General features: G+C 46.1%; 2 protein-coding genes across 2 annotated transcripts; both read right to left on the bottom strand.

Annotated features, from left to right (window-relative positions):
* Positions 1 to 426: 426 nt before the first annotated feature.
* F4817DRAFT_236899 (uncharacterized protein) lies at positions 427 to 2,143 on the bottom strand. Its single transcript, XM_049298981.1, has 2 exons — positions 1,492 to 2,143; positions 427 to 1,406 (listed from the first exon to the last, which is right to left on the bottom strand). Exons 1-2 carry the CDS (start codon positions 1,762 to 1,764, stop codon positions 900 to 902), a joined length of 780 nt encoding a protein of 259 aa, XP_049162337.1. The 5' UTR covers positions 1,765 to 2,143; the 3' UTR covers positions 427 to 899.
* Positions 2,144 to 2,796: 653 nt separating this feature from the next.
* On the bottom strand, positions 2,797 to 5,656 carry F4817DRAFT_236881 (RGS-domain-containing protein). The gene is made up of 3 exons (XM_049298980.1): positions 4,688 to 5,656; positions 3,216 to 4,550; positions 2,797 to 3,162 (listed from the first exon to the last, which is right to left on the bottom strand). Exons 1-3 carry the CDS (start codon positions 5,333 to 5,335, stop codon positions 3,037 to 3,039), a joined length of 2,109 nt encoding a protein of 702 aa, XP_049162336.1. The 5' UTR covers positions 5,336 to 5,656; the 3' UTR covers positions 2,797 to 3,036.
* Positions 5,657 to 13,725: the final 8,069 nt, after the last annotated feature.

Below are 13,725 nucleotides of genomic sequence, written 5' to 3'. Positions count from 1 at the left end.
GAGCTGGAAAGGCTTAATGAAAACGATTCTATGAGTGTATACAGCCCGTTGCCCAATCCTCCACATATTGATTGCAATTATGGGATATGGACGATGTGTCGAACAGGCACTTCGCAAATGCTAAATGAGAGGATATTTTCAATCAATAGGTGTCTAACGAACGTGGTCTAAGGCCAGTTATTTTTGAAGTGTCCTATTGATGTAGATAATAACCGATTCGAGCACCATTGGAATCGTTGCTCAACCTATTCGAGCAACAAAGATGACGAAGGTGCAAAGCAGAATGGAGAAATTACAATACATCATTGACCATGGATTGACAAGGCTAAAAGAAATTTATTGAACTACAAGACTCAGAAAGCGAGAAAAGGGCGGGGATCTGCAAGAGAACACACTCAAGGGAGAATATGACACAAGACACACACCAAGACACAATGAAACCAAGACACGGATACCTGAAGGAATGTAGGTGTAATTTATTGAACCAGCTACCCGCGTTAAGGAGAGTTCGGGTGTACGTTACACGTCTAGAGATGAGAGCGAGAAAGTAAAAATGAAAAATTAGCAACGCCCCCTTTGCCAAGTCCAAATCCAACCCATACCTATCCCCATCCCCAATCTCCCTCTACTTTTCCGGAAATAACCAACAGGAGAGAAGGAACGGATGTTGATGACAAAGGAAAAGTTTTGATCAGTCGATCGACAGATAGATAGATAGACGGGATAGGAAAAATAGACATTATATCCTTCTAACCACGGGATTGGTGTACGTGTATCGCACATACACAGCGGACGCTGGGTCCATTCGTTTCATTTTCCTCTAGTTTTGTTTTCTTTTTGCTTTAGGTATGCCACGTTGTCAAGTAGCTATCGTCTAGACGAGAGTACCAGCCCAGCTCTTACAAAGCAACAACTCCCAAGAACGCAGCGAACAGCGCCGCCGCGAAGCCAGAGTTGCTGCCCGCGCCCGAGACCGCGATACCAGATGGGACGGCAGACGGTGCGTACCCCGTGGTGCCAGCAGGCGGGTTGGGAGTATTAGCAACGGGGGCAGCGCCGCTGGTGCCGACGGCTGGGGCGGCGCCCGCAGGAGGAGAACCGCCTTCGGCGGGGGCACCAGGGGCCGGTGTAGTGCCGGCTGGGGAAGGAACGGCAGGAGTACCAGCCGCAGGAACAGCAGGAGTACCAACCGCAGGTGTGCCAGGTGCGCCAGGGTTACCAGGAGGAGCGGGGACGCCGGGAGTACCAGCCGCAGGTGCGCCTGGGTTGCCGGGAGGGGCGGGAACGCCCGGAGTGCCGGGAGCAGGCGTCTCAGCAGGGTGAGGAATACCGGTTGGGACCGCAGGGACGACGGCGGTGGGCGTGACGCCAGGTGGGCAGAGAGACGAGGTGAGAGTGTGGACGGCCTTTGTGGATAAGAGTTAGAGAATGGTATATACATATAGCGGAATATATATATATATATATATAGCAATAAGCTTAGGGACTTACCGTAGAGATAGTGCAAGGGCAGTTGGTAACAGTGACAGTCTCGCCCTTAGTAACAGTGTACTGAACACCATTGTAGCTCAGGGTCGTCGCCTCGGGACAGACCGTAGTGAACTGGGGCACTACGACCGTCGTGGGGACAGTAGTATTGTAGTACTGCCAGACGGAGGAGGGAGCCGTGTTGTTGACGGGATAAGCAGGGTAGCTCCCAGCAGTACCAGCAGCGGCGCCGGAGACGGCAACCAGGCCCAAGGCAGCGGCAGTCTTGTGGAACATTTTCGTTTCGTAGGTTCTGTTGCGGTAAATGTGTGTTGTTGTAAGATATAGTTATTAGTAGTAGTAGTAGTAGTAGTAATAGTCTTTGACGAGAGAGAAGTAATGAATCTCTTAAAACGAAGACTAAGAGCAAATGTCTAGCGCAACAGTTAACGAACGACGAGGAAACGAGCGAGCGTGTGTGGATGGTGTAAAAGAAATCGGTGGCAGAGGAGGGGGGACGAAGCGATCTTTAAAGAACCCAGGGAGAAGGGGAACAAAGGGCGCTGACTTAGCTCGGGAGAATCTGCAATTAGACAGGCAATACTCGACAGCCACCAATAGGTTTGTTGTAGAACTAGAGACAAAAACAAAACTAGATGTCGTATTCCCTCCCCCCTCGCGTCTTGGAATGCATCCGACACCTCGATCAACCTACTCCGGTCTCGTCGACTCCATTCCACCCTTACCTAGGCTCGGAAGATGATTGAAGATGACAACGGCTTAATACACATAGTGATTCACGTTCCAATTGGTTTCACTGCCGAATATGAGTCTGTCTCCCTGATTCAAATTTTGATTTCCATTTTTGAGGACCGCAGCGGAAAGCTTGCCAGCTTTAGTCTAGCCAATTGTATGTACAGATTGCCAGCCAGCAGTTTGGCCGAAAATGCGCCCTCCACTGCTCAGTCGCCGCTCATAGCTGCGGATTGCAAATGCTCCGGTGATGCAGGGTTACGAAAACCCAAGACCACACTCTCTATATCCCTAGTAAACGCTGTGATCATTATAAACTCTAAAGCCGCGACGTAATAATTCCAAGCATCGTCGACTTCAGCTCACTTACTCATTGACGCACCTCGAGCTTTCCGTTGTGTAGATGGATTGCCCATGGGGATCGTCTTGCAGTAGCCAGTCCATTTCTCGTACCAAAAGCCTCCTTATATACTCTGGTGAATTTTCCTTCCCCTTTTGCGCTTCGCGGTTAAAATTCAGATGAGCCACTCGATAAGGTGCGGTTCAGAACGCCGATGGTGTCTATGCTAGTTTATCCTCAACGCCGCCCAAGTAAACAAAGAAAGTCTTAACCGAGAAACATATGTCGTAGAGATTGCTATTAACGTCTTTGCGATCAAACGCCACCAAGTAGTGACGTCGCTAAGGCAAGAAAAAGATAATAGATGGTAGATGATCGGGATCGAATATATGAGCACCGTTTTCGTAAAACCGGAATACGCCGTCTGCTCAACGTGGGGCGATTCGAAAATGGCCCGAATCATCGTCTTTTTTTTTTTACTTGCGGTTGGATTGACTTCGGCTGCGTTCCGGCGCGCGACCTCCAACAACAATCGCATCAAAGTCGTAGTTCTTTAATGTATGTTCGTATTTCGCATTGCGTAAGAATTTGGGGACAGAGTCCTGTAGATAGGTTAGCTATCGATGAAATATAGTTGCGCTCGACTAGTACTTACACTGGCCATCAACTTGAAGACAGCATTCTGGGCATCTTCAAAAAGGGTATTAACCTCGTGAAGAGTGTCAATCATTGTTACGTCTTGCCCTACTGCCTTAGTCATGCGAGTAGCAAGATTATTCCGCAATTGATGATCGATATTTAACTCGCAGGGCGAGCCTGGTGCCAGAAATGCATTGTAAATACCATATGCTTGAGCCATGATTTCCTTAATCCCATCCATAGTCGTTGCGCTAGGGGTCTTCGTGGCCTGCTTGATCGCGTTACGGCAAGACTTTACGAAGTCATCCACGTCCAAATAGAACGACAGGTTCTCTTCGCAGTGAGTCTCTCGCAGGTTTTCCCGAAACAGTAGTCGCAAAGCAGCATCGCTCAAGATCTTATCGAGACGTTGGGTATTCGAGTCTCTGGCAATACCTATACGCGATGACACGACCCCTTCGCTTTCGGATGTGCGCCCTCTCCCTCCACCACCGGTAACAATATCTCTTCCCTTGGCGCTGAGTTGGTAGACGGCAGTCTTCGTAGGTTGGAATGAAACAGCGCCAGGTTGAGAAGCCATATAAACTCGGTCTTGCTGGACAGGCTCCATGAGGTCATATTGAACGAACAGAGTGCCCATTTCAAACGTCTCGCGGCGGTCAACCGTAGTACAACAATCCATCAACCAATCCGAACATGATTTCCCAGTGAACGTATCTTTGAATGTCCTACCATTAATTTTGCGTTCGCTAGCCATCTTCACACCAGTGAGTCCATCTCGGTAATCGCTCAGCGAGTCTGAATCGGCCGCACCAACACTTGACTTAATGTTCAGACCATTCGTACCTATCATCCTCCTAAAGATGACTTCCATCGTTCCCCTATCCATCACCAACTTATCGGTTTGGGTATCCCTTTCGAGGATACATAGATAGCTCATTCCCAAAGCAATGAGGTCGCTGATCTGTCTTTGCTGTATACCGTTCCTTGAACAGAAACGATCCAAAACGCATACACCCTTCGGCGTCAGCTGCCATACAGAGCCCTTCATCGTATAGACTTGTTGCATTTTGCCGTCGGCTGATTCAATGAAGCGAGCATCAAGAAACCGTTGACATATTGACCTGGCCATATCCTTTGCCATGGAGAAGGTAGTCGTTGTAGTCGTCGTTACGATACGTGACGGATCCTTAGGATCGGGCATGCGGTTTGATTGGGAAAACTTCAATGAGCCCAGATTATTTATCGCATCTTCAGACAGGAAGGTATGCTCAACGCGAGTTAACCGTACTCGATGAGCAGATAATGGAAGCAAGCTGACGATTAGTGTTGAGAAAAGATCTTTGAAATCCTTAAGATATTATTAGTATAACAGTAGAAAGCAACCATTGCATGATAAATTTTATGAGCAGACTACAAGCAAATCCCAGATCGGCAGCGTCTACTAGTGGTATACTATGAATACTTAACGGAACAAGTTTGACTTACTTTAGTGAACGGGCGGTCGTCGTCCGTCATGCGGAGCAGTCTCGAAGATGTTTGATGCATTTTGTTCTTCGTGCCAGACAATATAATCGGAGGGGGTCGAGTTGCGTCTGTCTCAGAATATGGCTTCGAGATGGGATCTTTCAACGACAACTGACTTGACCGCTTGACCGGGCTCAGAAGAGACGGGGTAGAAGGACCGGACGAGTTGCCCGAGAAACTACGGATTCTTGGCTTGTCTGAATTTGAATTCTCGCTGCTCGGAGAGTCTAGCACCACAGACAAGCGACTCAGAGTAGACGCAGACGATCGACTGCGAATAGTAGGCTCTGATATCTTGTCAATTGCTGCGGCAGCACGAGCAAACAACCCTCCAGGCTTGGGATTTTTTGTAACGCCGGGAATGGAGCTGATCGATGCAGTGACTTGGTGGTGACGAAAATTGTTCGAGGAAGTAATCGGATCGCCAGTAGTAGCAGTTTCAACAGGAGTGTTCGAATGTACTCTTCTAATAGTAGCGGGGGAGAGATTCTGGTTTCCAGCAGGGACTGCGGCGTTACTATTCGAAGTTGAGTGGGATCGTAGCTGGCGAGGCTCGTGGTCGTGTATAGGAAGCGATGTCGTTTGAGAGGTTTGGGAGATTGCAGCCATCAACCTATACTTACCATCGAGACGGGGGAAAGCAGACGAGTCCTTTTACGTTTGCATAAGCGGGCCAAATAATAGCATGAGGATGATATAACGGCTCGGATCCAACAGAGGAAACTGAAATAAGGCAGAGAGGAGAAGGAGGGAGTGGAGTTCAAGTTGAAGGCATAGAATGGGAACGATTGAGAAGCGGGACGGGGGTGGTAGAAGTGGTTGAGGGTAGAGAAGGTAGAAGGATACATGTAAGTATTAGTCTAAGAGGTACCTATCAGAGGTATCAGCTCTCTATGTAAATCAAACCAGTACCTGGGAGAGACGTTCACATTTAAGGAAGCCCCAGGCCCGTTAGGTACTTTGAACCTACTAGCCATTTGCCTAACGGATAGACGCACACGTTATGTACCCAGTTCAGATTAGGTGGGTAGGGCGACAGCGTTACATACCTTATGTACAGGGTGCAGGGAACTTACGAACGGCTTGCGATGAGTGGCGAGAGTCAAGTACCCAGTACAAAAATAGATTATAGCGCTATGAGGGTCAGTAATGTTCTAGCGTTCTAGCGCAGAGGGGTCTACTAGTGTATCCCCCTTGTAAGTCAGTGGTCCACTATCATGGGAAGCCTGCCCTAGGCTGCTTAGATGCTGTAAGTATATGCTAGGTTAGGAGGTACCTCTATAGCGCAGGCGGGAGCCACATGCGTGCCCCGCTATGTACGGCTGGCTTACTTACAGAACGGTACACGCGATGTACTACGGTACAGCGATACAGCAACATCCTAGGTTCCCATGCTGCCATGCCGTGAAGGGCTACCCAAGTAGGTACCTAACTAATAGTATGTACGTTGGGCGCAACGATAGATTTCAACCCCTGACACCATGGACGATAGAGAATTTTCTCGGAATAGTAGCGCGGTCCGTGTATCGAATCTTAATAGCTGCGAGTCTCCTAAAACGTGGTCAATTATTCTGGAAAACTTCCCGATCCCCTTTTAAAACTTCTTGGGCGGCTTGTAGCATCTTCGGTTTTGGTCGACCTGCATTTGAAACCCGAACATGCCCGCTTTCGGATCTGGGTCTAATGAACCTAGTGAAGAATTTTGGGATGGAATCAATTGGTCATTTACGATGTGGATATTATATTTTAGTGCATCTGCCAAGTGGGCTGCCACCTGCCATTCGAAGTTGCAAATCCCCGTCATTTGTGGCTTGCCATGCTCGCCATGTGCGGTGGAGGAATAAGCACGTTTGTTGGAGAGGGGCCAATATATGCTGATTGGGGGAGAGATACCTACAAGTAGGTACCATAGCAGCTGCATCCGCCATCCACCATCCATCATCCACACACGACCACCGCATTTATTAAATGTACTTATATGACTGTACATATATACAACCAGGCCACGGTTTTACTAGTTACACTGCCGGGGCGGCCACGAGGCACTAAATGATCCTAGTCCAAAAGTATTAGTTTCGCCTTTATTTTTGACCGTAACTTACGTTTCCTCCTTTTTTACGTTTGGTTAAAGTTGAAGTTCATTTAGTTATATTACTTAATTATAGGTTGATTAAAAATTTGGCAAATAATGTTTTTAATACATTTTAAAAACAAAAGAAGCTTTAATATTACTTACCAGGTATTTACCTAAGTACAGCAGTATAATTGATCTAAGGTTACTCGAGTATTTTATAGTCCTTAAATACGCGGTAGCATTTATCACGTGGTGATTACAAGGGTTACTATAGTATTATACTATCCGCCTAATGTAAAGGTGTCTTTTTAAAAAGAACTTCATTTGCTTAAGCTCTTAGTCCGGTCTATATCATACATACTTGCAAACCCTTACGGGGGGGGATCGTCGGATATGAACGCAACCATCCACAGCAGAGCTCAAAACATCAGCAGCAACCTGATCTCAATTACACAAGGTGCAAAGAGCATACAGGTAAGACATACATATATAAAAGCGAAACTACATGGCCACAGCACGTTGCCGCGGGGCTTCTCCTCCTAGAAACATTATTATGGATGAGAATAAATGATGCTTCGACCTCGTGCGGTAGCACACGGAGGGTGGCATAGGATTGTCTAAAGCATAGTCGAATTTGAACGAGACAGACATTAGAGCTAATATCTAAAGGCAAATGATAGTTATACCCAGTAAAAAGACAGCTTTATACAACATTGTAACATTTAGGAAAGAGCCCCTACGTGCGTATATCTACCGAATGTATGCGGTCACAAAACGGAGTGGCTATGAAGGATTTTCGAACTACATAGCAAGACCCCGAATGATGTCGAGGTTAATACCGTTTTCTCTCTCGCCCTCTTTTAAAAACCCATGTTCCCTTAAACGCAACGCCCACCGGTCTCCTGACGACACTCCCCAGTCACTTAACCCTTGCTTGCCATGCTAATTCATTAATGGCTAGGGGCCTTTTCCGCCTCCACCTAGATGTTACTTGACTCCGCTCATAATTATGCCCACCATGTTTTTTCTCCAGGTGGCCCGATTTGTCCAACACATTTGGCAGACCGACAGATCTGCACGTGCTTCCAGGGATGGCTTCCACCAACCAGTACGTTCCACCCCTCATCTACTATGGTTGACTTTCTGCAGCAACACTCTTTTTTTCCCTTTGACGATCTAGCCTTCTTTAGGCTTAGAATAACTCGACACGAACCGTGAGCAACACCTTTCCTAACACTGTGTGCTTTAGAATGCAGACGCAGAGAGCTGCACTGCAGAGACAGAGAGAGCGCATAATGTTCGTACCACCGCCACATTGTATTAAACTGCTTAATAGACGACATGATCCGCTTCTTGTCAGCCATCAATACAAAAGAAGAGCTGACGAGCTCGGCACATAGAACCATCTCCGAGTTCTCGCTATCAAATCCGAGCCGGTGGCTTTTAACTTCTTTCCATCCTCCTTAACCCGACGACTGATCTGACATCGTGACATCGTGCCAGCCAACCCTATCCGCGCTACAAGCAGAGGAATCTAGCATTTCCTGAGGTGTCCGCCAAGTCACGGTGTAGTGTACGGTTAAGTATATATACAACCTGTAATATAACCCAGATCCGAAGACCCGCCCACTTACATTATCACCCTGATATTGATGACACCAAGATAATTGAGACGTCCTATTAGCGACCTGTAATAATTCACACAGGCTACTATCGATGCGCGATACTGCATAGCACGTTGAGAAAGCATACTAGGACCAATAGGCTCTAGTTCCACGTGCAATCGCCATGTGGTTCATTGACTCTAGATTGCCAAAACGGAACTGTGCCACCTGCTGTTTGGCCCTTTTATTGCACGGCCACGGCAGTGCGCACGTTGCATGTCTATGTAGATGTGAGGCTGCACAAGGTCAAGTTCAAACTACATACAGTAATGTCAGCAAGTTGGAGACTCTTCGTAAAACGTAAGTAGTATGCAACCCAATCTACCGACCCATTAGATATTTGCATGCCTCTGTAATCTCATGTCCTCTTCTATTTGCTGCAAATTTAAATATCTAAGCGTCAATACTATTTAACTTGACGTGTGATAGACATATGTATGATACCTACCAATTCTATATGTCTCTACATAGCAAAACGCAGGTTTACGTTCGCGATCTGTACTAGATTGTTTATGCCTAATTATTCCCGGCCTACACCCGACTCAGGTATGTGTAAATAAGGCCTTGGCAAAGAGTTCTTCCATAAGACTTATTACGGTAAAAGTCATCAGGATCTGTTACATCGTTTACTTAAGCTTTTACGACACACTCAAAAGACTATCTTTAAACCACCCACGATATTATGAACCGTATCAGTGTGATGCAACGCTTGATTGACCAAGTGAATTTAAGGTAGATTTTACGATCAGCAATATAACGGGAATAGTTTAATAGGGCAGTTGTTATTAATGTAACGAATGTATATGTCAACATACCTGTTGTCCAGCTCTTGGAAACAATATAGTTTACACCATAGTTTCAGTCCCCTATCAGCGCTTCATATTCAAGTACCCGGTAACAGCCGCCGCGACCGTATATGCCTTGACGTCTCTCACGTCCATGCACATATCTAATAATGCTGCAGTAACTAATACTACGGACTTGCCGTCATACGCAATTTCACCAAGGCTAGGAATCCTATATCCTCTTAATTGGTATGGGCTCTCCACTGCTTCTAGCGTTTCTAGAATGGAATGATAGAACGGTCTTCATCCCTGGAAATAAGTACGGATAGACCGTGTTCAAACGTAAAGGATCGATGGCTCGATGGCTCGATGGATCGTCAAGTAATCATATCCCTTGACATTTGATACTGCGGTTCCAGAGTGTCGGTTCCTACTAAATAATTAAATTTAGAAGCTAAGACCTGACATATTTGTAACATGACGACGGGATGGATTTGGTAGACGCATAGGGGAATATGTTATAGGAGAGCAATATAATATCCTTTTACGCGTATTGAAATTCGTAGTTCTTTCATTATAGCTTACATCATAGTACACATTGGCATACACATACACCTGCTTATAATGATCTACAATTACACGATTCTTGGCTTGCTACCCGCGCCCAACAATGATGATCCTAACTTCGCGCGGGATCTCGTAAGAAGTCAAAGTAGGGAACTCGCATGTATGGGTGTATGGGGTCCAACCCTTTTCGAATTATGTATGCTTTTGATGAGACCCCCGAACCATGTAAACAGCGCCATTGGCTGGATAGACTAGGTAACGACTGCACGAAGGACTTAAAGGAGGCCGATAAGTGTGGTATTGGAAATATACGTCATTATTGACCGCTTGAATAGATTAATTGCATCGTTTGAATGTTTAGTGGTGCTAAAGCGTATATGAGGAGATGTAGTTATAGAAGTGGGTAATATTTTTTCTAATGGATATTCTATTAAGTCATTCTTCGACCGTGCTTTAGCCCCCATTATAGTACATAATTATAGTACATAGGTACCTACGCTTACTACGCGCTGTAGTACTCTGCACGGATAGCGCGAAGAACTGTGCTCATTCCCCGACTTTCATTTCAATCCAGCGCCACGTCGTTTAATAGACTTTATAAGGAAGTTATATCAAGTGTATCATGCGCCGTCATTCAATATATATATATATTTGGTATGTACACTTCGCCGAACTGCGGGATGTCACGGAGAAAGAGAAACGGAAAATAGAAAAAGGAAGGAGGTAAAAGCCAGGGAAATACCTGCATTACTCCAAAGCAACTTACCCTTGTACCGGTACATCGCTAAATATACGATTAGAAATCTTTGCCGAAACCTGCCCACGCTATAGGATGGAGTCTGCCACGTGGAAAAAGGAAGCCACCACCTAAAGTATGGGTCAATTTCGCGTGCCTTTTGATATTGCCGGCCCTATCAGGCAGTATCTCATGCAGATCTAAAACGCGGCTACCTGGACTATATACTATCTGCAAATGTACTGTGTACTTCATACATAAACCAAAACATAATGGAGAGAACTGGACTTTAAGTGGCCCGTGTGCTGCCCGACTGCAACAGTATCTGACTTAAACCAACCTTGAACCTTTCCCATCTCCCTGTGTAAAGGCAGCATTTATACAATGTCAATTATCAACATGCCTGCCTTTCTTAGATACTTATTGCATTGCTGCCACAATTAACCAAACCGGTCAACCAGATATTCCCCTTTCGTCGTTACGGACCACCTGAGATAGCTGTCGTGACTCGCCTTATTGCCTCCCTTGGTTTATCCATCATCCAGCCTCACCAACTAAAGGCACACCACGTTGCTAGCTTCAAGCTGAATCACCTCTTCTATCCGTATACGTATCTACAGTCATTCTCTAAAAAAGTATTCAAATCCCGATCCTGCAGCTGGGCCACATGGCAAATGACTAGGTCTACCCTGTTGGTTCTGGAACAATTCTGTCATCGCATTGAACTCCGTTGTAATATTGTCTCACCAAAACTTTGGACGCGGCTAGATGCATTAAACATACGACTAGCGGCAGTGTTGAGCTAACCCGGGAACCCGGGATGTTTAAGTGATCAGTCTCGTGTCCCGTCCATATCCGCCGGTAACAAATGCCAAATAGCCCACTGGTGCACCATCTTCCAACGAGCCTATGGGATTCAGCGTATAGCCTACTTACATACTCACGTCTCATCTCTTTTATTCATGCGAGATGGGTTCATATCGACATCGCCTCTTTAGGACCGCTACATTTAGGGGCGCGTAACCACAGGCAAAAGAGAGTATGGATATGCAGGTATCAAATTTCGAGGTCTACATACTGCTACGTTTATTGTGGTCAAAATACCAAATATGGATATCAAAGAGAGCATAACGATCTAGACTAGCCTGGAGACTAGCCTGGATCTGATAGACCTCACATACCCATAGAACTCTGTGGACTCCCTAACTCTGTGGACTCCCTTGTCGCGATGGCCCGAGAAATACCACCCTCATACTTACGACCATATCTTGCAAGAAGTTAAGAACCTTTCCATTCAAGTCGAGTTGCCATTAATTCAAGTAGAGGAGGCATCTGAGTAACCATTACACAAGATGCTAATCATATCGTACTTCACAGCTAGATACCGATTATCAAAGCAAAGACAACGCTAATCCTACAATCTCAGATTATTTTATTGTATGGGTTTTAATCCGGTGATACTCGGCTCTGAACAAATAGCGCCGTCAATAGATGGGCTTTTGTCCTTCCTAGCGGAATTATACCCGCAGTGGTTTCTAATTTTGGCATGGAGCTCGTCAGCATTTTTTGCTAGTACGAAGTATTATATACTATAATATCCTAACGCCCGATGGAGAAGAGCTTCCTAGGCTGTAAAACTCATACGATTAGGTCAGCTCAATTTTCTGAAACTGGCTACTGCTGACCGCTATCTAGTTTCGTTTTCCAGATGGCCTCAAGGTTGTTTGCGCCGTCTTCTTAGCACCAGAGGGTCCATCCGTATCAAATATCACAATGAGCGTGGGTCAGAGAGGATCTGTGGCAAAATAGTCTTGCGGTGACACCGTTGCTAAGCTGGTTTTATCACATTGAAAATGTCTAGTGCCGGATAGAGAAGCACCGCTGCACCAGGTTGCTTAGTTCCAAGTCCGTCCCAATGGACAGCTTGGCAAAAGCAAACTTATTCCTATGCGACCGATAATTTGGGGGCGGCTGTCTCGCAGCATTTTCCCAGGTATTCAGACATCCCGAGCCATCAAGCAAGGCCAAGCCTTCCCTACCGATATGTATACGGCGATGGCCGCATCAACTCTCCTAAGGAATGGTTTAGCGAACATCTGCAGCGTACGGAATCGGGCTTTGAGTTGGACGGGGGCGCCCGTGTTCTCCGGATCAGTCCTTACACAGCATGCGGCAATATCCCAGTTCACCGATGTCAGAAATATCTGTATTTGTGCCTCGCTGTTATTTTATCCTATCAGCGACCACAAGGGTCGTTGCGCTCCCGGTCAAGTATCCATCTCTCCTTTTAATGCCGTGCAAGTGGCATGAGCATATGCAAGTGCAAAGCCGAAGAACTAGCTCCAGCAAGAATAAGACTTGTCAAAACAGAGTACGGTTCGGCCCCGAACGCGATGAGCACACGATGCCATTGCGCACCGCTACCCATCTATGTAAATTGAATAATCGTAGTAAAACACAGTACATATCGCACGGTGATGAATCGATATGTAGGTAGGTATGTATATTTATCTTACCATACCTACCTAAGTACCTAGGTATCAATATGAGACGGGACGGGGGTCGACGCTATCATTTCCCGTGATTACAGTCGGAACCGTTACTCCCATCGCCACCACGATCGTGAGATCTTTAGTCAGATTGGCCATCACAAATCATCTGCTACAATGTCATATTTCCCTAGCTTCTAGCGTCTTACATGCGCCGACATAAGAAACTTCTCACAACGCTACGGATATCGATCGGGATATACCATGTGCCTCTGTAACACAGCCTGGTTTATGACCGTATCGGCGTATTTTAGTTACATGGTGGATACCCGTGGACCGACTTTGACGGGCTTGTTTCACTTTTTATACCTTAGGTATGTAGGTGTTGCTGGCTAGTGTAGTGACCGGGTTACTATACACACGCATATACATGATTATATCATATAAAATATGGTATACCATGTATACAATACGAGTATAATGAACCATTATACGTTGGGTATTACGTATTTGTACCTCAATCTTATCTCACCGCCACTACATAAGATATCGCATAAGATATCGTACGTCGACCACGCCTTGTTTTAAGCTAACCCCCATATTCCCTGCTCAAAAAACAGCACTATCAGATAGCTGCTCTTGGCCAACGTCTTTAGCAAGTCACGTTCACTTTAGCCATGTGTG

The sequence above is a fragment of the Daldinia loculata genome, assembly GCF_022478755.1.
Source record: "Daldinia loculata strain CBS 113971 unplaced genomic scaffold F4817scaffold_6, whole genome shotgun sequence".
NCBI classification, from domain to species: Eukaryota; Fungi; Ascomycota; class Sordariomycetes; order Xylariales; family Hypoxylaceae; genus Daldinia; species Daldinia loculata.
The sequence above is the reverse complement of the archived record's forward strand: the minus strand, read 5'-3'. Positions and strand labels throughout refer to the sequence as shown.

Coding starts and splice junctions, on each gene's coding strand:
- F4817DRAFT_236881 (XM_049298980.1), bottom strand. CDS start 5,335: ATGGCTGCAATCTCCCAAACCTCTCAAACGACATCGCTTCCTATACAC. Junction 4,551..4,687: donor ACGACCGCCCGTTCACTAAA/GTAAGTCAAACT, acceptor TAATATCTTAAG/GATTTCAAAGATCTTTTCTC. Junction 3,163..3,215: donor TCTTCAAGTTGATGGCCAGT/GTAAGTACTAGT, acceptor ACCTATCTACAG/GACTCTGTCCCCAAATTCTT.
- F4817DRAFT_236899 (XM_049298981.1), bottom strand. CDS start 1,764: ATGTTCCACAAGACTGCCGCTGCCTTGGGCCTGGTTGCCGTCTCCGGC. Junction 1,407..1,491: donor GCCCTTGCACTATCTCTACG/GTAAGTCCCTAA, acceptor TTATCCACAAAG/GCCGTCCACACTCTCACCTC.